The sequence below is a fragment of the Dunckerocampus dactyliophorus genome, chromosome 1, assembly GCF_027744805.1.
Source record: "Dunckerocampus dactyliophorus isolate RoL2022-P2 chromosome 1, RoL_Ddac_1.1, whole genome shotgun sequence".
NCBI lineage: Eukaryota > Metazoa > Chordata > Actinopteri > Syngnathiformes > Syngnathidae > Dunckerocampus > Dunckerocampus dactyliophorus.
This window is the reverse complement of record NC_072819.1, coordinates 34,971,277-34,996,769: the sequence shown is the minus strand read 5'-3', so window position 1 is coordinate 34,996,769 and position 25,493 is coordinate 34,971,277. Positions and strand designations below refer to the sequence as shown.

At 40.2% G+C, this 25,493-nt stretch overlaps 1 protein-coding gene across 7 annotated transcripts in view; it reads left to right on the top strand.

Annotated features, from left to right (window-relative positions):
- Nucleotides 1-25,493, top strand: part of LOC129180478 (cyclin-dependent kinase 17-like) — a 50,879-nt gene that overhangs the window by 19,648 nt on the left and 5,738 nt on the right. For 6 of the 7 annotated variants that reach the window (XM_054775026.1, XM_054774993.1, XM_054775011.1 and 3 more), the window contains 12 exons: nucleotides 8,760-8,893; nucleotides 13,296-13,421; nucleotides 20,959-21,015; nucleotides 21,114-21,228; nucleotides 21,317-21,411; nucleotides 21,502-21,564; nucleotides 21,649-21,772; nucleotides 24,185-24,305; nucleotides 24,685-24,782; nucleotides 24,942-25,047; nucleotides 25,244-25,286; nucleotides 25,390-25,480. In XM_054775026.1, coding sequence (XP_054631001.1) covers nucleotides 8,760-8,893; nucleotides 13,296-13,421; nucleotides 20,959-21,015; nucleotides 21,114-21,228; nucleotides 21,317-21,411; nucleotides 21,502-21,564; nucleotides 21,649-21,772; nucleotides 24,185-24,305; nucleotides 24,685-24,782; nucleotides 24,942-25,047; nucleotides 25,244-25,286; nucleotides 25,390-25,480 — 1,173 coding nt within the window. Of the gene's footprint in view, nucleotides 1-5,098; nucleotides 6,153-8,759; nucleotides 8,894-13,295; nucleotides 13,422-20,958; nucleotides 21,016-21,113; nucleotides 21,229-21,316; nucleotides 21,412-21,501; nucleotides 21,565-21,648; nucleotides 21,773-24,184; nucleotides 24,306-24,684; nucleotides 24,783-24,941; nucleotides 25,048-25,243; nucleotides 25,287-25,389; nucleotides 25,481-25,493 lie in introns of those variants that run through there. The other variant, XM_054775020.1, reaches the window with a different exon arrangement.

Genomic DNA, 25,493 nt, shown 5'->3' with positions numbered 1-25,493 from the left:
TAAACCCTTAGTTAAAGTAAGATGTACTTTTTCTGTAACCATAGCTTTTTTTTTGTCTGAAATTATAAAATGATGTATTTATGTACGGTCGAGTGAATGGGCGTGCCGTGTTTTTGCTTGATGGATTATTTTTGCTTTTTTATTCATTCCTATCAAGAAAGTCCCAAGTTAACTAGCCGTCTGGGATCTACCATGATGAAGAACAGCAGACAGAACATTCAAAGTTTCTTTAGAGCAAAACATTGAAAACATTGCCATAGAGATAGACGAGGGGTACTTTCATTCATCTCCAAGAGAAATTCTTAATTGTGATTCACATTTTTTTTTTTTTTTGCATTATTGTGCAGCTCTATTCAGAAAAATAAAATTATTCAGATTGTGAACACATACAGTATTTTGTCATACTGCATTATGGAATAGTTGCTCAACCCTATTTAAAATATTGTCGTGAAAGCTGGGTTAACGTTTGATGACCTTGTTGACAATGTGTATGTTGAAGAAACACTGCAACCAGAGAATAGGATAAGCTGCTGTCATATATATCAACATTCCACACAACCTCATTTGTGGTTTCAAGGGTGATGGTTAAGTAAAAACAAAGCGCAACATGATTAAACAAAAACAAAACAGAGATTAAGCCTAATTGATTATGACAACAAAGTCAAAAAGACACAAAAATATTGCAGGAGACTTAAATGAAACTAAGATGACATGGATATACGTGAGTGACAAAAGCAGAAATATTCCTTAAAGCAGCAGTAGCGAACATTTGCTTTTTGCACTCAGGCTCCTCCACACAATCGTGAACATAATCCGTCATTATTTGGTCACCGATAGTATTTGCATCTCAGTAAATATTCTTTCTGTTTTGACAGTGAGAGCTATAGCAGGCGGTGGAGATGTTAGGGACTGGCACATATGGAACAGATAGCTTACAGTAGACCCTCAAGAGCCATTATTAAATAATAAGACTCAGCAGATACCAAGTGCATATAAAGGTTTAGGAGTGGTCTAAATTCACCCTCCCTCCAGCCCTCTAAGCCACTTTCTGCATGCTTGTGTTCCTCTGGGACTTTATATGCTCTTTGATGTCTGTCATTTCTCTTGTCTGGAGGCAGGCTGCGGCATTTATTAGGGATGAGCAAGTATATCACTATCTGTATCTGTATCTGTTCACCCATCTAAATGATCTGTATCCGTATCTGTACTCAGAGTTGGCGGAGCATAAACCGTGAGTCGGCGTGGTTTAACTGGAAATGGGTAGGGCTTAAATGGTACATTTTTTTAAGTCTGAAATTGACATGGATTAATCAGATGTTGCTATATTTATTGTTTGTTATTCAGCTACAGTATATGTGTACTGTGTATGTGTGTAAGTGATCTGTAAGACTTTATTTAATTACTTTTTAATGATCTGTGTGAAGTTGGTGATTCATGCAAACATCCAGTGATGGCAAACAGGGAAATAATCTGGCAGCCTTGTTCACTGTAGTTTTTTCAAAAGCACCGCGTTCAATACTATGAGCCAAGTTTTCCAACTGACTTTGTCACTAGTCAAATTTGGAGCAAACGGGGGAAAAAAACACTGGCTGTGACCCATGCAACATGAGATGTTTACAGCTCTGTCTTGTCAAATGCACCGCATACGTAACGAAACAAGTTTACCAAGTAATGTTAGATATGAGCTGAGCTGAGGCAAACCTAAAAAAAACGTCCGGAGTGGAGGCAGTGACCAACGCGAGGCAAGCCGTACTCCTCTCTGGCTGTAGAGAGTCTGTCTAGGAAGGGGCGGTCGCTGTGTGTGACTGGCCAATCACAGAGCATGAATACATAAGTAGTTACCCAATGAAGATTTTCCTTCATCACGATTACGGATAATGACAAGCTGTACTTGTTTCATGCGCGTACTCCGCAAAAATGCATTATCCGTAACAGATACTCGTCTAACTGGCTCGTCCCTAGTATTTATGGTTAAAAATGAAAAACAATACTGTGAACAAAAATTGTAATGTAATAAAAAAAGACTAGTGTGGAGGTTATTGCTGAGCAAGAAAGGATCTTTGATGTATCAAATCACACTAGGCGGTGAGAGCTGAAGGGCTTAATGGTCACTTTTCGTCCTTGACTTTTAAACAAGTCTAAAGCTCAAGGATGCATAACTCTACATCAATATGGCAGTCATTGTGTGTTGTCAGCACCAAGGTAAACAAATGTAGCTACTTCGTCAAAGTGTTTGGTTAGCAAGACAGGTGACAGTCTGTCTAAACATATTGTTTCAGCTTCCACAGCTAACGTTTATCCAACATTTACTTAATAAAGCAAAATGTCAATCACATTCATTAGGCTGAACTTTGTCAACTGTTTCTTGTGCAAGTCTCAAATACAATACTGATGAATGGCTGTTGAATTTTTAACTTGCAGTAGTCAAAATCACTTTGATTTTTACATTTTTTTATGTTTGTGTACTAATTCTTTTTAATAATATCTTGTTGACATACTGCTTGCAGACTTTTAAATGATTGTTCTCTGAGCCCTTCCTTATAGGGCTGTCTTTTTTAGGTATTTTAATGACACCCTTATTTTTTTTACACAATTAGACAAATGTGACAAAGAGCGCTCTTATTTTTGAAGGCCGCAGTGTGTTGTGTGTGTTGAGAATGGCAATTGACGGTTGATACGTGCTGGGTGCAAGAATAAACGACTCTCGTCTTTTCACTCAGAACCTGCACGTCGTCAGTGGGCATTGTAAAATGGTCCTTATATTAAAGCAGTAAAACACAACACGGTGAAAATATACTCAAGCAGCCTGAGTCGCGCACACACACACACACAGCTGCACTAGCTAAACTAAGGTCCGAGGTTTTTTGCCGCCGTTTCGACATGTTTAGTAGTGTTTGTGCGGTCCCTGTTTTTAGCAGCCAGCGGTTAGCACGGCACTCCCTGTGCGAGCTCCCTACACCGTGACGTAGCAGTCTGGGCACAGTGAGGGGAAACTACCGCTGTAGCTACAGAACCGAATATCCAATGTCCAATGTGAAACTAACTTCACCACGGTACACCGCTGACATGTTTGCATGGTGGTGTTACATTTTCTTCTTCTTACGGGTGGCGGAAGTCGAGTGGCAACCAGCTTTGAGGCGCATTACTGCACCGACCATGTTGGAGTGTGGCTCAGAGTTACGAATGTGATACGGCAACCGGATCAGCCCAATCTCGTGGCGGAAGCCGATATTATCCAATCTTCACAAATACAGCGGATCAGCAGCCGATCCCGATCCTGACGATCAGATCAGGAAATCCCTACTTTTATACCCTGATTGGAGCATCTCTAATTAAAATCCATAGATGGGATATAAAATGAAGTTGGTGTAACACACTTTCCTGTTTAAATGATACGCCATGTTGGTTGTTGTGATATATAAGAAGCTGCTGACACAAGTTGCACTTTACCGTCTTGGACACATCTTTAACCTTTTCAAAATGCTTCCACACTTTGGATGATTTTTTTTTAGTAGCCATTATTGGCCAAGAAGTCCGTACATGTTGTCAGTCTTGTCAATGTTCAAAGCTAGCGTTCAGTTCCTTAGAATTGTGCCACTGAAGCGGGTGATTTTATTAATGCGTGGTAAGTATAGGTGTTCTGTTAAACACACACGTCTTTTTCAATTCTTTATTAACACAAATTAAGCTGATTTTGTATCAAAATGTGCTATTTATAACAAAGACATTTTATGTAAGAATGCTTATGCATAATGCAGCAGCTGTAGGTTACCCCACTGTAGTCAGATTGGTACACTCTTGATCACATGACATTTTTATACTGTAATGATGACTAAATGACACAAGACAGGGTGGCTGTAGAAAAGTCTGACTTTTATTAGAAATAGACACAGCGAGATGCTAAAACGCCACATGAGCAGGAGTCAACACTTCCTAGTTCTCTCCTTCTACGGACTTATTTCCTAAAGCTTGCTTTAACCCAACATGCAGAACGCCACTTCCATCTATAGCCCACACCATCTCAGAACTACAGAATACTGTACACCCATCACATGAAGATTGGTAGTTGAATCAGACGCCTCAAATCGAATTGTCGACTATTGTAAGACACCTCGACTTCCTTATATATTAGTCACTATAACTGGATTATCTTCCATATAAACTTTATTATTCCTAAAGTACTTGCTAAAGAGATTTAGTAAATCAGAAGATAGGGATCATACAGACATTATATTGTATTTAGTAGTAGTAGCTGCTAATCTTTTGACGATATAACAAAATATCACTAACTCATTGAGCAGATGTTTGTGTTGGTGTGAACTGCTGCACAGAACAGAATACATGAAAGTACAATGCACTTAGTTATTATTTTTAATAGTATCCAATTGGTTCCTATTATAATTATTATTATTATTATTAGTTCTAAGTATGTGTCATGTCGACCTGTATGACAAAGTACTTAGAACACGTGAATCACCTGTTGCGATTAAGATTTTTGGTATTCGGTTTTAAATACTTCTTTCTTTGGTTGGAGCAGTACTTGCTTGCTAAAAAAAAATTTTTCATCTGCGGCCTGGTGGTTGGTGATCCTTGCTATAACCCAAAAAGGTCTAAAGATGTCCATTTTTTAAATAGTTGTCTACAAGTACATTATTTTGTACATAGTTAATTGAAAACTTGTACAAGTAATTATGCCACCATAAAATTATCCCACCCTTTCTTCAGTCTCACTACAGATGGCCTGCCCTTTGCAAATAGCCCATTGCTTTACAGTCAGATTGATGCCTTGCTGTCACCGGAATTAAATCACTTTGAAAAGTAATGGGACCTTTACTATGCTGCCCATGCCATTGAACAAAACAAGCTCTTAATGCTCGCTCGATGTTGCGGCTTCCCATCAGATATAAGGTTAACACATCCACGTTTGCTCATAGTCTGTATTCTCTGCTTTGTTACAGGGTCACGCAATATCTTTATGCACAGTGGTGTATGTCAGACTGGGTGTGTACGTGGACATCCGTCCTTAATGGATTGTGCTGCAGGTCAAATGGGGAGATTAGAAGAGGAAGGTGGAAAGAAGGTAGTAAAGCAAAGATTGGCGCAAAGATGCCACTGAAAAGCTGTACGGTAGAGACACGGTGCAAGAGAGAAGCTGATCCAGCAGAAAACATGTTGGCTTCTTGTAAACAGAGAGAACACCTCTGTGGACCCAGACTGATGGGAGCAGCGAGGGAGAGAGGTAGGGATAGACGAGAGAAGGAGAGAGAGAGAGAGCCAAAGATTGGTATCACAGGAGAGGGAGGAGGATATCGGCAAGGTGAAGGGAGGGAGCTAGAGGACTAACAACACTGAAAGCACTGATAGGCGCGCCATGGGCTACAAGAAAGACATCGAGCGAGGGGAGTGGAAAGCGGGAGAGTCTGAATAGAGTGCTGCCCGGAATAGAAGAGAAAGAGGCAGAGAAACGTGACCGAGAGGGAGGGAGAAGAACAGGACAGTGGACTGCAAATCAAAAGCAACATGGCCGTGGAGAGAAGAGGTGGTGGCTGTCACACAGTTAAGGCACGAGAAAGTCTTTCTTCAGGATGACTTGTGAGGTTGGAGGGAAAATCACCTGTCATAGTGCCGTCTTTTTGGAGTGTCTCTGCAGCATTTTGCCTGTCTGTACTGTTTGACCTTCTTTAGTCAGCAAGCAGTGTGAGACTGCGGGGAAAACGAGAGAAGCATAAAGGGAGTGTCTACGGGTGAATGCTGAAGTGTAGAGTAGGAGTTGAGGGAGTTATTGCATTGCAAGAGGGCCAGTAGTCGTATACTGCGCCCCTCCTCCAGGAGCACTAGACCTGTTCTTCACTGAATACCTGAACTGGAAGTTCTAAGAAGCCTGAAAACTGGAAGTCTGGGTCTCCTGCGCATCAGGACAAAACTGAGGTGATCTCAATTTTTGGTGGGACTATTTGGAATTTTAAACCTGTAGTCTTTCAGAATAATGGATATATCAGGCAACTCCAAAGGGTTTACTACAAGTGGTCCTAGGGTGGGAGACCCTCGGACGGTTGAGGTTAGAATGGGGGAGAGGGACCCCCCACTGAGGATGTCACCATTCCGTATGCTCCGTGTACTTGACTCATGCCGTCCTCCCGGAAGCCGTATTGGTGAGTGTCATCGTTTCTATTATTGATTCCCTCTCTTCTGCTTTGAGGTTAATAATTGGAAGGCCATGCTTTTTGAAACTTTGCGTTTGAGTTGTTGAGCATTTATTGTAACGTCGCACAAGGCAATCATCATAAAATGTATGATCTTATTCAGCTCGCACACATCTGTATGTCACATTATCACGTTATCCCCCCTAGACTCCTCCAGTACAACTGCATGGCTATCCTCTGAGTCGTTCAAGTTCTTCTTTTGAATATTTTAAAAACTAATTTTCTTGTCAGCACAATGGCTGCAGCTTCTCTATTCTTGTACACTCTAAATTTAGAGGGTATTCTGTCCCAAGCTTGAATCACTTTTAGAGCCTGAAGGGCTTAAAAGGATGATTCAGTTAAGTGTGGCCATAACAGAAGGTAATGGGTTGGATGTGGACATACAGATTATATCATGATACTCTAGGGCAATTTGCTTAACTTGGACTCAAACTATGCCAATAAATCTTAAATTCTTACTATTTCAGTCACTCTTTCAACTCTTTTTAAAATTAATTCCACCCATAAACATTTTAGCAGCTTTATTTGCTGACTTTATACCAAAATGAGCTTGAATTCAAACAAAGTGAAAGACATGGTAATTTAGGTAGTGATGGTCCTTTTAGCAGGCCACTGGCTCTCCCACAAGTCCTAGCGGGGTGCCAACAACCCTCAGCAAGCCATCCTGGCCCTACGAAATAAGCTAGTGGTTGCTCATGACATTTACTGTCTGCAATGGAAATGGAGCAGAAAGAGCTTTCCTGTTGAATATGTGCTGTGTGATGACAAAATAATACAGAGGCTGTGTGCATGTGGGACGCATGCATACACGGGGCTTTTGTAATGTTTTTGGACACAAGTGCTGGAATTTTCCTTCCACAATGTATCTTATCTGGATGGGGGGTAGGATTAAATAAGCTTTGCGTCTTCCTACTCCTTTTGGACATGTGGAACTGTGAATTGAATTATGTGATGTATTCCATTGTAACTTGTATGCATGTTCAAATAAGATTAAACCATTACCATTACCATATCTTATTGACCCACATCTCCTGGCTGCTAACACAAACACAATGCAACACTTGCATACACATACGTACAAGGCCTGTCAAGTGTTTTTAGCGTTATTACCTTTAGTGAGTCTGTGGTAGTGTGTGTGTGTCTGTCATTAGATAGATATCCTGGATAAATATCTTCCCTCACTCTGGTGTCAGTTAACTTGAGTTTAGTGTTTCACCACCGAGGTGATGAGGGATAATGCCTGATATTAACACTGGCTACTCAGCTTTCTGAAGAAATTCAATTCTGTAAGTGTATCCTTTCTCTGGCTTTTAGCATATCGGAAGAAGAGTACAACAATTGTAAAGATTAATAACTAACTAGGAAGTAGTATGTACTGGAGGTGCTTTTCCTCATGATTATCAGCTGCTTTTGTCAACACAGACCAGTGGACACAAGCAATGCTTTCTGGACTCGCACTGGAGAAACAATGCTTTTGTTGTGTCATAACATGCTGCACTACACGTTCAAGTGCACTAACTCAAGGCTTTATGTTGCGAATTATATTTATTTGCCAAAAATATACATTTGCAGTTGTTTGCAATAAACCAACAAACAAAAACTATTTGCTCAACACATCTAATATGACAAACTGTTATTATTTTTTTTTTATTGTCCATCTATTTGAAAGTTAGTACATTTTGAAAATAAATGTAATTTAAGTGAGGTAAAATAATTTCAAATTTGTTTTTCTCCACTTTTTTACTAGCTGTGTGGCTAAAACCACATATATTACATGTATGTGTATTATTGTATGCTGTACATGACCAAGACCCTCAAATGACCTAAAGTCCCCTTCAGGTGGTGTTGTCCCACTCCATAATGATTACTGTAGTTTTTGCTGTCTGGCCTTCAATCAATCCATCTAATGGCTGTTATGTAGCTGCCATAATTTTTCCCCCACACCACTTCACATCTCCACTGATACCGTCCTCCCTCGTATAGCCTATATGTCACTCTAGCACCAGCTAGTGGTCTTTGTTTAAAACACGTAAACACATGGTGTAGTGCTGTGAGCTTTAATGGTTGGTATTTCCTCAGCCAAAGCAGCTTTCTGCAGCACAAACAGACACGCACTCGTACAAATCTGCATGTGTTACACATCCCAGTAGCACTGACATCATGCACTGAACCTCAAGAGAGATCCTCCTCTACGCACACACACACACACACACACACACACACTTTACTAATACACTCTACTCTGGAGGAGGTCCTGTCTGCTGCACCGTGACTCATTAATCAGATGGATTCAGGAGTGGGGGTGGGGGAGGGGGGTGAGCCAGCAGACAGAGATGAGAAAGCTCCCATTGCATGCAGGGTAATATCGATCTCTAACCTCCTCCTCTTACCAATGGCAATTTATACTCACCAGGCTAGCATGGAATGGTGATAGACTCCCATTTTCTGTTGGTTTTGAACCATGCTATGACTGCCACAGAGGCCATGGAAGAAATGAACTACAATTGTAAAAGTACATGGAACACTTAGTTCTATTTTTTTCTTGCTCCATTACAGGTATCGTTCATGAGAATGTGAAAATGGGTTCAGATGGAGAGAGCGACCAGGCTTCCGGAACATCTTCCGATGAGGTCCAGAGTCCTGTCAGGGTCCGTATGAGGAACAACCACCATCGGCGCATCTCTAATGAGGTATAGGAAGCCCAGTGTTGTACACAGTGATCTCACAGGAGAGTTATTCCTTTCACCTGGCAGATGTCTGGGTTCAATTACACAAATAGGTCATTGCCCTGTGTGATGCAGTGTATTGTGTGCAGTCAATAGTTAGTATACGGTGCCCTGTTGTGACACACAGAGGTTATGTACAGTCATTATACACCTCTCAGATGCTTCGTATGCCAATTAAGGACAACATTATTAAAATGGGATTGTTATTTTAAGAACATTTATTATGAAAAAGATTGAAAATTGTGCATAGCACAAATTGAAAATACATGTTTTTATTCATTATGGTGTAAATGCTAAATCTGCTAAAACCAAGCTGCTACCTCTGTTGCTTTCCTTTATTCAGAGGTAGCGTTCCTGTTCACGCTTCTGGTTTTAATAGATGCATAGGTTTTGCTATGACACAGATGTGCCGCCTCCCCACTGTGTTGATTCATGAAACAGACTACATAATGACTGCCTGTACACAGCCCACATTGCCATCATCCCCTCATGTGGAAGCGCAAAGTAGATAAAGCTCCATCTGCCATTGTGCCCAATGAGTTAAACTCTAGTTGTATTTATGCAGTTCCACATACGTATATTCATACATACAGTACATTCCTCGGATACTTTAGTCAATGGATCTGTGAGAGCAGTATCAATTTAAAGTCTTGGCCCGCAATTCCTGTTCTTGTTCATCCCAAATGTGTTTAATGGGGTTGAGAACAAGGTTCTGTGCAAACTGGGAGAGAAAAGGGCCTTCCCAAAACAAACTTGGATGCATGTAATTGTATAAAATGTCTTGATAAGATGAAGATTCAAGATTCAGGGATAACAAAGCAGCCCAGACCAACTCTTAATGGAATAATTGATTGATTCAGAAGCATCATATAGGCATTTCTTCAAAGGCAATATTTTAATATGGCTCTTGTCTTGGCATCTCATCAGAGTGTACAGATTTCCCAGCAACAACATAACACCTAAAACAGGATTGTTCATGGTGAGTCATCCGTATATGAGCGTGTACCTATAAGCTGTAGATATGATTACTTGCCTTACTGCCACTTATCTGTACTCATGTCATGTTGTCAGATGCTGCGTCTGTGCGTGTCTGTTTAAAGAAGCTGAAGAGTGATGAGCACAGCAGTATTGTGGGAAATGCCTCTGGACACACATGCCACTGCCTGTGCCTGCTGTGAACACTGGAAGGGACTAATTCAGACCATGTTTACCAGAGAGAGACAGGAGGGAGAGTGCAGAGTGACCGGGAGGGAAAATTTTACAAGGGGGAAATAATTATGAAAATAGCAATAATTAGTGAAATAATGAGAGTGGGAGAGCTAGATGAATCTGAAGCAGACAATGCAAGGGGAAAATGAGAGATGACGCCAAGAGAACAAAAACAATGTCTTCTCTCAGCTTGCCCCTTCCAGTCCCCCTTCCCCCATCTGCCTTCCTCCTCTCAGGAATCTGTCCATTCCTCTCTCCTCTCTTCCTACTCGCTCGCTCCCTCCCTCGCCTACTCTTTTTGTCCTGCCCCCTCTCTCTCTCTCGCTGAGCATGTGGGTGGCACCGCTGTCTCACTCTGGCTTGCTGTGTGCATGCAGTCATGTGGCAGCAGCGAGATGTGCATTTGGCAAAACCCGGGTGTGTGAGTGCATTATAGAAAGACACGTTTAAGGAGGACAATGAGGGAGCTACTAGAGTTGTTCTGCATTGTGAGTATGGGCGCCCGCATGATTGCGTGGGGACCTGTTTTCACTTGATACCATTGAGTAAGAGGGGCATGAACATTGGTCTTTGTGAGCTTGTGTCCATTTAACATCAAATATGGCGAGTGTCTGAAGATCTGTGGCCTTGGCCCACTGTATCAGTGGGTATATTCATTAAAAAAGGGTATTATCACGGAGGCTTATGTCACTGTGGTGTTTGTGGCAGGGTTAGCTCTCATTGCACTCTTTGATGCTTCAAACCGAGGTCAAAGTCTGTCATTCATATGCATTTCAGCTTGTTTTTCTTTCTGTGTTCTGATAAAGTCTGCCGAGTATTGCCGGATGTTGTCGTAGCATATGAGTGCACGGTATTTGCTGAGGGTGTGTGGTCATACTGTGGCGTGTGCTTGTACTGATAATGCTTGTAATTATGCTAGCCCGTGAGCAAAGGCTACTGTCCCTTCTGTGTTTTTTCTGTGGACCCACACACACACATGTTCACATTTAAACACACTGTATATATACTGTAATATCACTGAGTCCCCACACATTTACACCAGGGGGTTGCTGGGACTGTGCCAGCCAGCCCCTGCTGCCATGGAAACAACGTGTGATCGGCACCTCACCAGTGAACATGTCCTTCATGTATACAGCATTGGAGGCGATTAGTAGGAATTTGCTGTATTTTCGTGCTGTATCTGTGAATTAAAATTATGCAAACATGACCCATTTTTTCACCTACAATTGAGCTGTAATAGAAATGCTCATCCAGTATGGTTAATTTAAAGAGACCCCAATTTCAAATCAGCACTTGAGGAGAAGTCTGCTACACTTAGCAGAATAGAAAAGCAAGGATGAGAGGAAACCCGCAAAAAGACCAAAGCAGATGTCTTCCAGATGACATCTGGAACTTTGTCAGCCTGCCAAAAATGTAGTTGGAAAATTAGTCTGGAGTGAGTCTCATGTAGTATCCTTGCTCTGGTCTTTAATACCGGCACATGAAAGCAGTTCACATAATTTTCACCAGCCATTCATAAAAGCTGATACCTGTGGCAGTGGTTGGATTGAGCTGCTGTAAGAAGAGAGTATCCAGTCCTTGCAGCAAAGCACCTAATACTCTAATGCTAGTTGTGTGTTTGTCTAATTTTTCTGATTTTCAGATTGTCAGCATATTTTTATTCATGCGGGTTTGTTTGTGACCTATTACAATTACACATTTTTTTGTAATTCAGTGTGGTGAAGAAAGTTTCTGGTTCCTGGTGCTTTTCCGCAGCCCTCCCGCAATTTAATCATGTGCTCTGATTCCTGAGTCCTATATGTGATACCATTGTCATGCAAAACCCAGCCTAACATTAGCAATAATCCTGCTAACAGACAAACACACAAATAGTGTGAAAATCTCTCTCCTTGGCGGAGCGAACTATTTACTTGACATAGCAAAGAGGCATTTCATTTCTAAAGCAGCATCCACAATAAAGGAACATCCATTTTTCATATCAGAACTGATAATAAAAAATAGAGAAATGGCATCCTACAACAACCACAATGCACTAGGCTCGCTGCCTTCCAAGGCCGTTTTGAGGCTGCTCTATGCTCAGCTGTCGCTTTCACTTTGCTGGCTTTCATGACAACATTACTGAGCAGTAAGGAGCTCCATACCAATGTGTGCTTGCAAACACAGCTAACATAGAATGAGTGTTGATGTGAATGATCATCAGAAACATGGAGGGGAAGTTGCATGTACTGTCCTGAAATTGTGCTGTAAAATCCACAATGTTTTTCCAGTAAAGGAGACAAAATAGTTGGTTGGTCGACGCATGGATTGACAAATCATAACCGACTCACTTTGATGGGATGAGATTACGAAGTCACAAATGTATAAATGTATAAATAATATAAATATAAATGTATAAATAGATAAATAAAATCACATGAAAATTTTGATTATTGGGGCTGCACAATTAAACTAATGTTCATATTGACAGCAAATGCTAATCCACATCTAGCTCTTCATTGGACACCAGCCAATATTTGGTCACTTAAGTGTGCGCTTAAACTGCACATGACACTACGAGGCAATGGAATCATATGATTTCTTCCTGCAGATTAGCAAAGAAAATTAATTAAGTAAAAATTAATAATGAAATATAAGGGAATAGAAAAAAATAATCAAAATTAGTTGTTTTTTTTTTTTTTAAATCCTGATATTTTACGGTAATTCATTTAATATGGCAGTACACTTTTGCTAATACACGGAAAAATAAGGTATTATATCAATTTAGCACAGGAAGTGTCAAATCTTTTCAGCTGTTACTGTAGGTTGTATGTGTACATTTCACATTTTAAATATCAAAAGGCATATCAAAAGGCATTTTCAAAATATATATATTTTTCCCCACCCGTAGAAATAACATGCATGTACTTGAAATGATGAAGTAATCATGAAGCGTTGAAGAGTTGAGTTTTGAGTGAAAAGAAGTTAAATGTTGTGTACTTTCCATCCTATATTGTATAACATGGAATCGTGTATCCATGAAAACGGATGGTTGTTCCTTTCCCCGTTACACACAATCCCCCCCTTTCATTCACTATATGAGTAAAAAATAGAATAATCTTGTGATTGCCGTGTGGTGCACTCACAACATGCTCTCTGTCTTTTCTCTTGTCTGTTTCAGGACATAAACAAACGTCTGTCTCTCCCAGCTGATATCAGGCTACCGGAGGGCTACTTAGAGAAGTTTGCCATGAACAGCCCGCCCTTTGACAAGCCCATGAGCCGCAGGCTACGACGCGCTTCATTGGTCAGTAGTGTGCGTGTGTTTACATCTGTTTGTATGTGTGCTAAGCAGCTGCAACTTATTTTGGTCTGCTGCCCGTGTAATATCTCCTCAGGTACATTCACAGCTAGATTTTTGATGTTTTGATATATAGGTAATTTAATTGCATAAGACATTTGTGTCTCTCTAAAACACAATTGATTAAGCAAATACGCATACATGAATTAATTTTAATTTTAAATGCCCACTGAGTTTTGGATTACAGTTAACAATGGCTTAGTAGGGGGATAAATGATTCTGTGTTACGTATCCAGGCCAAGAGCATTATGGGTATGAATGGGGGTCTGAGTAAGGGGGGGGTTGCTTTACACAGTGAGAGAGGCGATGGAGGATGGGGAGAGATGGGAAAATATTCATGAATATGCAGAGTATCCTTTTATGCTCCATTGTGCTGCTACTGAATTAATGCTGCTCTTTCACGCGCTTTTTTTTTTTTGGGTTGCACCTCCTCAGACACAAATAGTCCTCCCCTCTCTTCATTCATATCTGAACAGATTCATTTTCTCACCTTAACATCATCCTACTTTTCATTTTACACCTTTTATACACCCTTGATATTTTATGGGAAAGTATAAAGGATTGCCCCTCCATCGTCCACTTTCCCATTATTATCAAGCAAGACCAGTGCCCGGCCTCTGGCTCCCTGCTTGAAGCGCTTTATTGACGCAGACAGTTGGCAGCATCCTTGCTGAGATGAAAGGGAAGAATCTTTGATGTGACTTTTGTGAGGGGACAAGGGAGGTTTACAGTGGATGAGAAGAAGGTGACAGACTGATACTGTATTTGTGTCTTTGAGACACTTTTACATCATCAGAGGCATGAGTGGCAGGCAGTGCCCAGTTGTGTACGACTTTGACTTATTTCAGGCTGCTGTTCTTACTTGATGTAATAGGTGGATCAATAATTCAGAAGATGTGTCACCCTGACTTGGGTTGCACACCAGAACACCTTGAAGAGAGGCACAGAACAAGGGTGAGAGGGGAGAAGATGCAGAGCTGAAGAAAGCAGAAAAATAAGCTTCAGGAAAATAAATATTGTATGTTGTAAAAATACAAGAGTAATACTGTAGTTTTCATCTCAAACTAACTGTAGTCAGCAGTAGCATCACATAGTAGGGGAGAATTAGGTGAGCTGGCACAGTTTTTACTCAAATGTGAATTGGTCATCATCAAAACATCATCCAATAGTCACTCCTACGTTCAATTGAAGATTAAAGGGATAGTTCGGATTTTTTGGCATGAAGTTGTATGACATCCCCGTCAGCATTGTAGTCCAATAACAGAAACTTACCCCCCCATTTGGTCTCCTGAGTCCAGTTCTGAAATGTTAACACAAAACGTGTTTTTATAGTTTTACAATTATAGTTTGACATGAAGAAAACAATTTGAAATGGATATAAATACAAATACATGATGAAAGGGATAAATGAACCTTTAAGGTTACTTGTACCTTCACTGAAGACGTGATTCTTGATGTGACTGTTCCCAAAGACACAATGTGGCAGCAAGACACCACACGTACACCATCTTCCTGTTTTGCCAAGAGTTATTTATTGAATTCAATAGTGTTTCTCACCTCAATAACCCAAAGTGGAGCCAAAGAAAGTTGCCAGTGCCAAAATTTGTTAAAGAAGGTGAGAAACATTTTTGAGAGCCAACCTCTGAGGACATCCAATTCAATCCAATCCACTTTATTTATATAGCACATTTTATAAACACTGTTTCCAAAGTGCTGCACAGACTAGCAAAACCACAAATAATAAGTAAATAAGGGAATGTAAATGTAAATAATAAATAAAAATCACTTCAGTAAAAACTAAAAAATCCAATAAATAAAAACAAAGAAACGTACAACAGTAAAATATTTAAACAGGAAGTAGAAACAATAAAAGCAAAAAATTCCAAGAAGTAGGTAAAAAATAAATAAGTAAATTAAATTAAAAAACTAAAATAAATAAAACAATTAAAACTAAAAAAGAATAAAAGACACAGAGGACCGCACGACTCATGCCGAGTTAAAAGCCACAGAATAAAAGTGGGTTTTAAGACGAGACTTAAAGCTTTCAATTGTGGGGGCTGTTTTTACATAAGGGGGGGAAGAGTGTTCCACAGCTTTGGGCCGACTACAGAAAAGGCCCGGTCTCCCCTGGTCTTAAGTCTGGTCTTAGGCACCACCAGTTGGAGCTGGCCTTCGGACCTCAATGTGCGCGCTGGAGTGTAAATTTGGATGAGGTCCGAGATGGATTGAGGGGCCAGCCCATTCAACACCTTAAAAACAAACAATAAAATCTTAAAATCAATTCTAAAATGCACAGGAAACCAGTGCAGGGAGGCTAAAATTGGGGTAGTATGCTCCCTCTTTTTGGTTCCTGTTAAAAGCCGTGCTGCAGAGTTCTGGACTAACTGTAAGCGAGCGAGTAATTTATGGTTTATTCCAGAGTAAAGGGCATTACAGTAGTCCAGAGGTGACGAAATAAAAGCGTGCACGGCTTGTTCAAAATGTTGCGATGATAAAAATGATTTGACTTGAGATAGAAGCCTAAGATGATAAGACATCATAGACGGGCGACGTAGCTGACATCCGGTTGCTATTTTGTTATCTGGCTAATAGGGTGCTAACAAGGTAGCATGTGTTCTGGTAAAAAAAATATATTAAGAATGCAGTGTATTAATAACACGACAAGATGCGCGCAATATTGTACACTAATCGGAGAATGCACACAAACTGAGGCAAAATTGTTGCGTAATTACATTACATAAACTGAAAAACACGCTAACCGGGGTGGACGCCAACTGAGGTTCCACTGTATATGTCAATCAACCCCAAAGAGAATGTGACGATCAACCCCAACTGGAGTTTCCTGCTAGCATCAAGGCAAACAACAGTGTCAAACCAGTTGGCTCGATAATAACAATCTAAACTCTAGCTTCCTCTTCACACTTTTTAAGGGTAACTCAAGTCACATTTTTGATTACTTTAGACTCGGCCTGACAATATATTCAAAGACTTGACATGGACTTGGACTCTATTCTGAAGACTTGAAAGTACTTGAGATTTTCAGTGAGTGTGTTGATTAAAATGTGTCTCCATTCAAAGTGGTCAACTAACATGACCATTGTTACAGTATGTCTCTTCCAGCAAGACAACAAATGACTTGCACTTGGACGTTTTTACTTGACACTTGACTTGAGACTTGCAAAACACTGACTTTCTCCCTTTCTCTCCTTTCTGTTTATTAAACATTGGTTAAATAGGTTTCTGAACAATAGCAATGACGTGAATCACCAGATTATGTCCCAACAGAATATCTTTGACCGTGGTATTGTTTAAACTGCGTATGTGTCTGGCACCTTTCAATCTGACCTTTTTATCTGGTTATGCAACGTTGTTTTGAATCAAGCTAACCTCGACTCACTCAAGCTGGACTTCAACACTTGGGTGATTCTAAAATACACACAGCAAACTACAAACTATAATTACCGTAGTTAACATTTTAATTAATACCACTCTGACAGCTTCATTTAAAACATAACATTGTCTTTGTAGACGCGTTTATTTGTTTTGTGCAATTAGTCTATGTTTCTCTAATACGGTGGTATTAAAGGCCAAGTGAACTCCTCTTGTCACGTTTGTGATCAGTAAATGTAAGCCCAGAAATGAGAGGCACACAGATGGTAATAGCCCATGGACTTTTGAATGAGCCTGTCCTTTGTTACCGTAACAGAGAGCAAGCATCAGGTGTCCAGTAACATATGTGCATGTTTTAAACCATAATTTGATCTTTCTTCACTGTAATTCAAGCAAAGGTGGTCGGTATCACATTTCTTTCATGTCTGTTGCCTTTGATAATCAATTATTCACAACAGTCCAGTGAGGACTGGCCGAAGAGGAAGGTGTCAATTTTTATCTCACCACATCGCTGCTCACGTCTCAGAGCCAACTACATTTTCTTATTTTTATCAGCTGCACAAAGCAAAACTTTATATAAATGAAGTGATGCTCTGGTAATGGAGTATATTCCCAGTACTCATTACATTCCACTATTTTTTTTTTTTTTTTTGGTTGCTTCAATTTCACTAAAACACGCACCAAGCTGCCACTGGAGTATCAGGAATGAAATGAACCTGTCAAGCACGTATGCGGTAGGTACCATGTACACAGACGTGCGCTCAAATACAGAAAAAGCTGGTCAGGTACAGTACATGGGTTGAGAGAGCAGCTTGAGTCTGCTTCAGGGAGATGAGCCATGTCAGAGACAATTCTCCAATGTGGGAGGGTACTGATTTACATTATGGGGTGCGGCTGGTGTAGGTCCACTTTGCAACTGTTTGTGAAGGTGCATGAGTCACCTTTGTGTTGTTTGTGTGGCAGGCCCCTACCCCTACACACACAAACATAGCACACAAAGCTAAGACAATAACAATGCAACTGCAACTCCAATATTGTCTTCCCTTTGTCTGACCTTTGCAGCCTCTGCTGTTTTACTCACTGTGGCTTTTAAATTAATGGTGTCATATACACAATTAGATTAGTAACTAACTAACTAACTAGGAATCATTGTTTAAGTAATTATGCAAAATACAGTCTACACCTATCCATGCATGCTTATACACACATGTTTCAGTATGTAAGTGTGTCATCCTTTGGTTGAGCTACATTTGAAGTTGGCTTTAGGCATGCGTTTAAAGAGATCACATGCTTCATCAACTAACTTGGTCACTGGAAACCCGTCCCCCCATCACTGACAAACACTTGCACAAAGGCAAGCGTGTCCCGGTGTTGCCATGGCATTCGTATTAGCATCCACACGTGCTGAAACGACCCTGACAGAGACTGACGCACAGTTGAGGGGAAGTGACAGTGAGAGGGATAAACACTGGCAGGCCTGTGGCTATCACAGCTTCACATAGCAGCATCCATCTATTACTTATAACCTCAAAGCCAGGGGCTGCATAAATTGTACTGGCATGTCCTCTTGAATTGATGGAAAGTCTTGTAGAAAATGATATGATCATATCATATACTGTATATATGATATATGATATGATAAACACCTATACATATCTTCTAATTCTAATTAAAAAGCTAGTGCCAGGTTGTTATTCTTAGTCATAGTGACTTCCCATAGCCAAAAATGATGTGCTTTAATGCTTATATCAGCTTACCATGAAAAAAAGATGCTTCCACTGAGTGTATCTTGAAATGTGTAAGATGAAACAGGCCAGCAACACACTGTGAGTGTACCGGAGATTGAGATGATGTTTTAGCACAGACACACATATGTACATACAAACAGCATAATTAGGGCCTTGTTATTTACACCCCGCAGTGTAAATGTCAACAATCAGTGGTACTGGGGGCAAAGAAGATTTAAAATGTAGTTGCCTAAAAGTTAGTGGATAACCTGCCTTTATTCACAATCAGGCATCTTTAGTTTTACTAACTGGTGCACATGTAAAACCTGAGTCCTCTCAGAAAGCTCCTGACTTAGCCTAAAAATTCCTAGCCAGGAATCTTAGCTTAAGAGTGATTAAGGAAGTTACTGAGGAAAACTCTGAGCAAGGAGGGGACAGAAAGTTTTATCTTAGTGAGGAGGTGCGGTTGACCCCGTTGCTTGGTATGACAGTCTTCTAAGAGCTGTGATTGGTTGTTACAAAAGCTGGAAAGATCAAAAAAGAAAGAAAAAATGTCTTTTGTGCTCTTCGTAATAAATGGACGGAAAATTCAACAGATCCCTGATAACGTGGGCTGAATTAAGAAATGTATAATCTTGACATTCATTTGATGATGAAACTCTGCAAAATTAATTAGGACTCATCTTCAAAATGTTTGTGCCTCATTCACATGCCCATTTTATTGATATGCTTATTGCTATGTTTACTGTTAATGCTAGTCATTTTACGACTTAATGCATTTGATATTAATGGTGGACGCAGACTCAGCAGTCAGCCATTCCTGTGATTGCTGACTCTTAGGCTTCTTAAAAGTCCTCCTCCCCACTCCAAACCGTTTGCCGCCTTAGGAGCTCTCAAGGCCTAAGACGCTTTTTGAATAACTTTTATGTTACCAAGGAACATCTTTGAATCCAAGGAATTCGAAGATTTTTCTAAGAGTGACGTCACTAAGGGCTATTTTTAGCCTTAGGATGCTTTGTGAATACGGGCCCTGGTCCACTGCATCAAAAGAGCTTTGTTTGTAGGCCTGTCACAGTAATTGATAAATCGATTAATTGAATGCTTAAAAAAAAGTCGGTCATTTTGCTGGCCTCGATAAATTGACATGTGCATACGTGTTTGTTTTCCTCTCTGTCCTCTCTCTTTACCACAAAGGCTGGATGACAAGAGGGTTCACTCTGCACATTGGTGAAGTTAGTTTCATGTTGGACGTTGGATATCCGTCGCTGTTAATTTCACGTTGGCAGGTGGATATTCGGCTCCGTAGCAACAGCGGTTGTTCCTTCTCCCTGTGCCCGGACTGCTCTCTCATGGTGCAGGGAGCTCGCACGGGACGAGTGTGTGGAAATATTTCCCCAGCGGACCGCTCATTCACAGCGGCATGTCCTCACAAACACTAACCAGCCCTCTCTTGAAATAAACATGTCTAGGCAGCAACCGGAAACATCGACTAAGTCGGCGAAAAAACTTTGATACTCTTACTAGCCACCGAACGTGAGCTTTAGCTCACTTATTGCGTACAGCAATAACCAGTATAAGCTAGCTGGGTTAGCTTGGTTTAGTGGAGCATGCTAATGTGTGTGTGTGTGTGTGTGTGTGTGTGTGTGTGTGTGTGTGCGCGCGCGCCACTCAGGCTGTAGGAGTTGTGCTTTTGTGCTTGTTAATGTAAATCAGCGTTTTAGGTTGGCCGCTGACTTTGTGCAAGTTGTGTGTGAAATAGGGACAACACCCACGGCTTCCAGAGGCACTAGATAGCTGTCTCACTTAGCCGTCGTCAAAACACATTTTCAACACACATCATACTTCCAGCCTTCAAAATAAGAGCGGCCCACATCCTATTTAATAGTGATAATAAAATAAGAGTGTCATAAAAATATCATTAATAAGAAATCATTAATACGTTAATAAAGCTATTACAGTTGCTTCTGCGATTTTATTTAAAAGCTCTCGACATTCCAAATACATTGTTAAATACTCTTGAGAAATTAAAGTTTATAGCTTTTGATATGATGTACTCTCATTATTACGGCATATAATTAATGGCAAAAATGGTCTCAAAACATTTTGTCAATAATATTGATTATCTGCTATAATTTGTAGGACAATTTGTAATCAGCTCAGGTCTAATTGGTTAAAATCAGAAAAGACACTTTATTTAGTAGTTGGAGAAGAAAAAAAGACCACACTTTTTAAGGTTTTTAACAGGTTTTTAACATTTATCAAGTCAGTGAATCTTTCACTAGTGCTACACACTGTCTTCTGTTTTCTTGCCATCGAGATCTTGCACTGTACTGTTGCTCATTATATCCTTCAATCTTTCTGTTTAGTCTGAAATTGGTTTCGGGAAGCTTGAGACGTACATCAAACTGGACAAACTAGGAGAGGTGAGATGGTTTGAGAATACTTTGCAGAATAAGCTGTGCTGTACATACTGTATAAATGACCCTTATGGATATATACTGTAATATACTTTTCTTGCTAGGGAACTTATGCTACAGTTTTTAAGGGGCGAAGTAAGTTAACAGACAACTTGGTGGCTCTGAAAGAGATCCGACTGGAGCATGAGGAGGGCGCGCCGTGCACAGCCATCAGAGAAGGTTTGTGGCTACCATCAGCACGTTTGTTTTAACAGCTGAGTTTGTTGTTTGGGTTTGACTGACTCTCTCTCCTGTCTTTGCCTTCTAGTGTCTCTACTGAAAGACTTGAAGCACGCCAATATTGTCACTCTCCATGACATTATCCACACTGACAAGTGCCTGACACTCGTGTTTGAGTATCTGGTGAGTCTGTGTGCATACACACAGTGTTATACTAATGTTATGTGTTACAGTAATGTAAATATTAATACTGCATCATGTCTGTTTCTTTAGGAGAAAGATCTTAAGCAGTACATGGATGACTGTGGGAGCATAATGAGTGTACACAATGTCAAGGTAAGTCATGCTAATTAATGTGATCAGCGATGAGAAGAGCTCCAAAGCTGAATCCGTTTCATATTCTTACTATGTCTTCTCCAGATCTTCTTATTCCAGCTTTTGCGAGGTCTGGCTTACTGCCACCGAAGGAAGGTCCTCCACAGGGACCTCAAACCCCAGAACCTACTCATCAATGAAAAGGGAGAACTGAAACTGGCAGACTTTGGTACAACCCTGTTATACTAGAATAACAGTCGTTTTGTTAAAATCCCTTGTTTATTGCAGTTAATTGGTTCCAGACCCGACTGCGATACGCAAAGTAGGAATCAATATTAATACATATTTTCCTAGTTAGAACATAGAAAACCTGTTTATGACTTTCTAAATACGTTTTTTTTTATATTATTAGAGCCCTGCAGACATGAAAGAACACCCTATAGCCACTTTTACACTGTATTCTTTCTTTCTTTCACATTCGACAGGCTATGGGATTACTGAAGGGACAAAAGACAACTGCGGCTTGCATAGCAAGCTACCGAGCTAATTATTTAGCCTCTCCAATTTACCTAATATAAACTTAAGAAAGTGTTTCAAACAGAGTGGGGAAGAAGGACAAGACCAAAAACTTACCACCTCCATACGGAATGAGAGGAGAACCTTTTTTCACTCAATCATGCGGCTCAGTAATCTAATGTCATGTCTCCTCAGTGGAACTTTACTGATTCCTAGTGACCTGGGCCCGTATTCACAAAGCTTCTCAGAGTCTTCTCAGAAAGCTAACTTAGCCTAAAAGTTTCTTGCACGGGATCTTAGCTTAAGCTTAACTTTCTGAGGGCAACTCTGAGCAAGGAGTGGACAGAATTTTTTTATCTTAGTGAGGAGGTGTGGTTGACCCCATTGCTGGGTATGACACAGTCTTCTAAGATTGGTTGTGATTGGTTGTTCCAAAAAGGAGGAAATTCACCAAAGGAGGAAATACACCAAAAGACAGGAAAAAATGCATTCCGCGCTCCTTGTAATGACTGGACAGTAATATTAACCGATCATATAACTAGAACTATATTAAGAATATCTATAATTGTGACATTAATTTTATGCCATGATGATAAAAATAAATTTAAAATAATTATGACTCGGCTTCAAAATGTTTGAACGTACCTCATTCACATGCTCATTATTTTGATATGCTTATTGTGATGTTTACTGTCCATGCTGGTAATTTTGCTACTTAATAGATTTGATATTAATGGTGGATGCAGACTCAGCTGTCAGCCATTCCTGTGATTGCTAACGATGTGAGGCTGTGAAAGCGCCTTAGTGGTCTGGCTGCTCACTCTGCTGCCACAGGGTCGTGACAGACCCAAGTCATCACGGCTTCATTGTTGCATTTTACCTGTGGCCAGGTATCGCAATGTTGTGATGACTGTCATCTCAAGCGGTATAGCGTTACTACACTGGGTGGGACTACTATAAACATATTAACCATACATAATAAACCTATAACATAAAATGTGTGAGTATGAGATGACCAAGTACGTAAGAAAATACAATAAATGTAGGCACTGAAGGTATTCAACAGTAAAGTGTTATTGAAAATAAATATGTTATATACACAGGTGTTATATACAGAGATTGTAGTATTTGGGTATTTTTCATGAAAAATGAAGAAAAATATACTGCACATTATATTCTCTCCTTTATCTCTTTATATCTGTCCTTTGTCTCCGTTTTTCCGCCATCTTGTCTGTTACGCCACTCGTAGGCTTCTTAAAAGTCCTCCTCATCACTCCTAACATTTTGCCGCCTTAGGAGTTCTCTTAAGGCCTAAGACGCTTTGTGAATAACTTTTATCTTAGCACGTAAAAATCCTAAGAAAAATCTTAGAATCCAAGGAATTCTAAGATGGAATGATGCTACTTTTAGCCTTAGCCTTTGTGAATACGGGCCCGAAATCTACATATACCATATCTTTCAATATTTTTTGACTAATAATAGATCATAGTCAACCACAAAACAGTAATCATTTATTAATTAATTAATTTTTGAAAAACCGTCATAGAGTGAGGGAGCGATTTTCGAACCGCAATATAGCGAGGGATGACTGTTATTTACTTCCGGAATAAATGCATGATTTTATTTGTTTGCCTTTCAAAACAAGCAATTGTAATATCACATAATATAGAGTTTAATCTTCAAATATTACATTTTTTTTCTTCTGTTAACATTGTATTATTACACAGTTGTGAGATGCAGATATCCCCACTAGTGCCCCTGAAATACCTCCTCAGACCAAACAATGCAACCCAGTTTGAAGCGACAGTCCACCCAACTCTGCCCCCTGTTGGTGACTGTCAATTATGATATGCTCCAGTCATGGTTTAACCATTCATATAGTACAGTACCACTTATCATATTCAGGGTTGCAGGGAAGCTACTGATTTAGTGTGACAGGCGGGGTACATAAGGGCACATTTCACACATTTACTGACAATTTACAGTATTTACTTTACCTAAGAAACCTACTTGCATGTCATCTGTTGACAGTATTTTGGAGCGTTTAAGTTTTGTCCTATGTATTGTTAATTTAACTAAGCCAATATTTTTGCTGTTGTGTGCTACCTTTCCCTCTTTAATTAAGGTTTGGCACGGGCCAAGTCTGTCCCCACAAAGACCTACTCAAATGAAGTAGTGACATTATGGTACCGACCTCCAGATGTGCTTCTGGGCTCCACTGAGTACTCTACGCCCATAGATATGTGGTGAGCAACACTCATAACAATTGGAATTATAGTAGTGCAGGTTTCTGTTAGTTTTTTTTGTAAATCGAAAGTTTTTGTGACATTAATTTGCTCACTGTAACATATAATAGCAGAGTGGTTTGCTCACTCTTTGGATGAAATTGACAAAATAATTGACATGAAAGTGCTTGGTAATCTCGTCTGTGCCCACCAACATGACTTTCTCTCAGGTTATCTAACATTACAGTTCTAACATTGTTACAATGTTAAACAACACAGTTGTAACATTACATTATGGCTGACGGTCAATAGAAGCACTGTACTTTTTGCACTGTGTGCACTTTAGTAATACCTGATTTGTGTGTGCTACTCATTCTGCTGATTGTTTGTCACTATGCAGGGGTGTGGGCTGCATCTTTTATGAAATGATCACAGGCAGGCCTCTCTTTCCTGGATCCACTGTGGAGGACGAACTGCACCTCATATTCCGCATCCTCGGTGAGAAATGGAGCATTCCATGAAGGAAATTTTCACTGGTGCTAACATAAATCCTTGGTATAAATGGTGCTATTAATGATGTCCAGTATACATGTATTTGACAGAAGACCCTATGTTCCCCACCAAATGGCTAATAAACTGAACTGTCGACTCATCCAGGCACCCCCACAGAAGACACTTGGCCTGGCATCAGCACCAGTGAAGAGTTTAAAACGTATAATTTCCCTCGATACAACGCAGAGCCGCTTGTTAACCACGCACCCAGGTATATATGTAGGATTATTTTTGTCTTTGTAAAGGCAAGATTTTTGATAGAGTTCTGAAACTGTTAGATTGTGCCGATGTCCCTAATGAAGTGTCCAGTGTGTGTAGTTCCTGCACCGTAGAGATTGCAGGAATGCAGCTTTGGTCAGCATTCAACCTCAGTGACCCCCTCCCCTCTGTTCTTTGCTGGCATGCAGGATAGACAACGATGGGCATGACTTGCTCTCACTCCTTCTGCAGGTAGTCACAATTAATTATTGATTTATTATATAATTGATTTATTTCATATAATAACATACACTTTGCTTCCTAACCCACATTTTATGTTTCTTTTTGATTCCAGTTTGAGGCAAAAAAGCGAGTATCGGCCGAGGAGGCTCTCCGACACGCATATTTCAGAACTCTTGGCGAGCAGGTTCAAACGCTGGCTGACAGTGAGTCAACTAC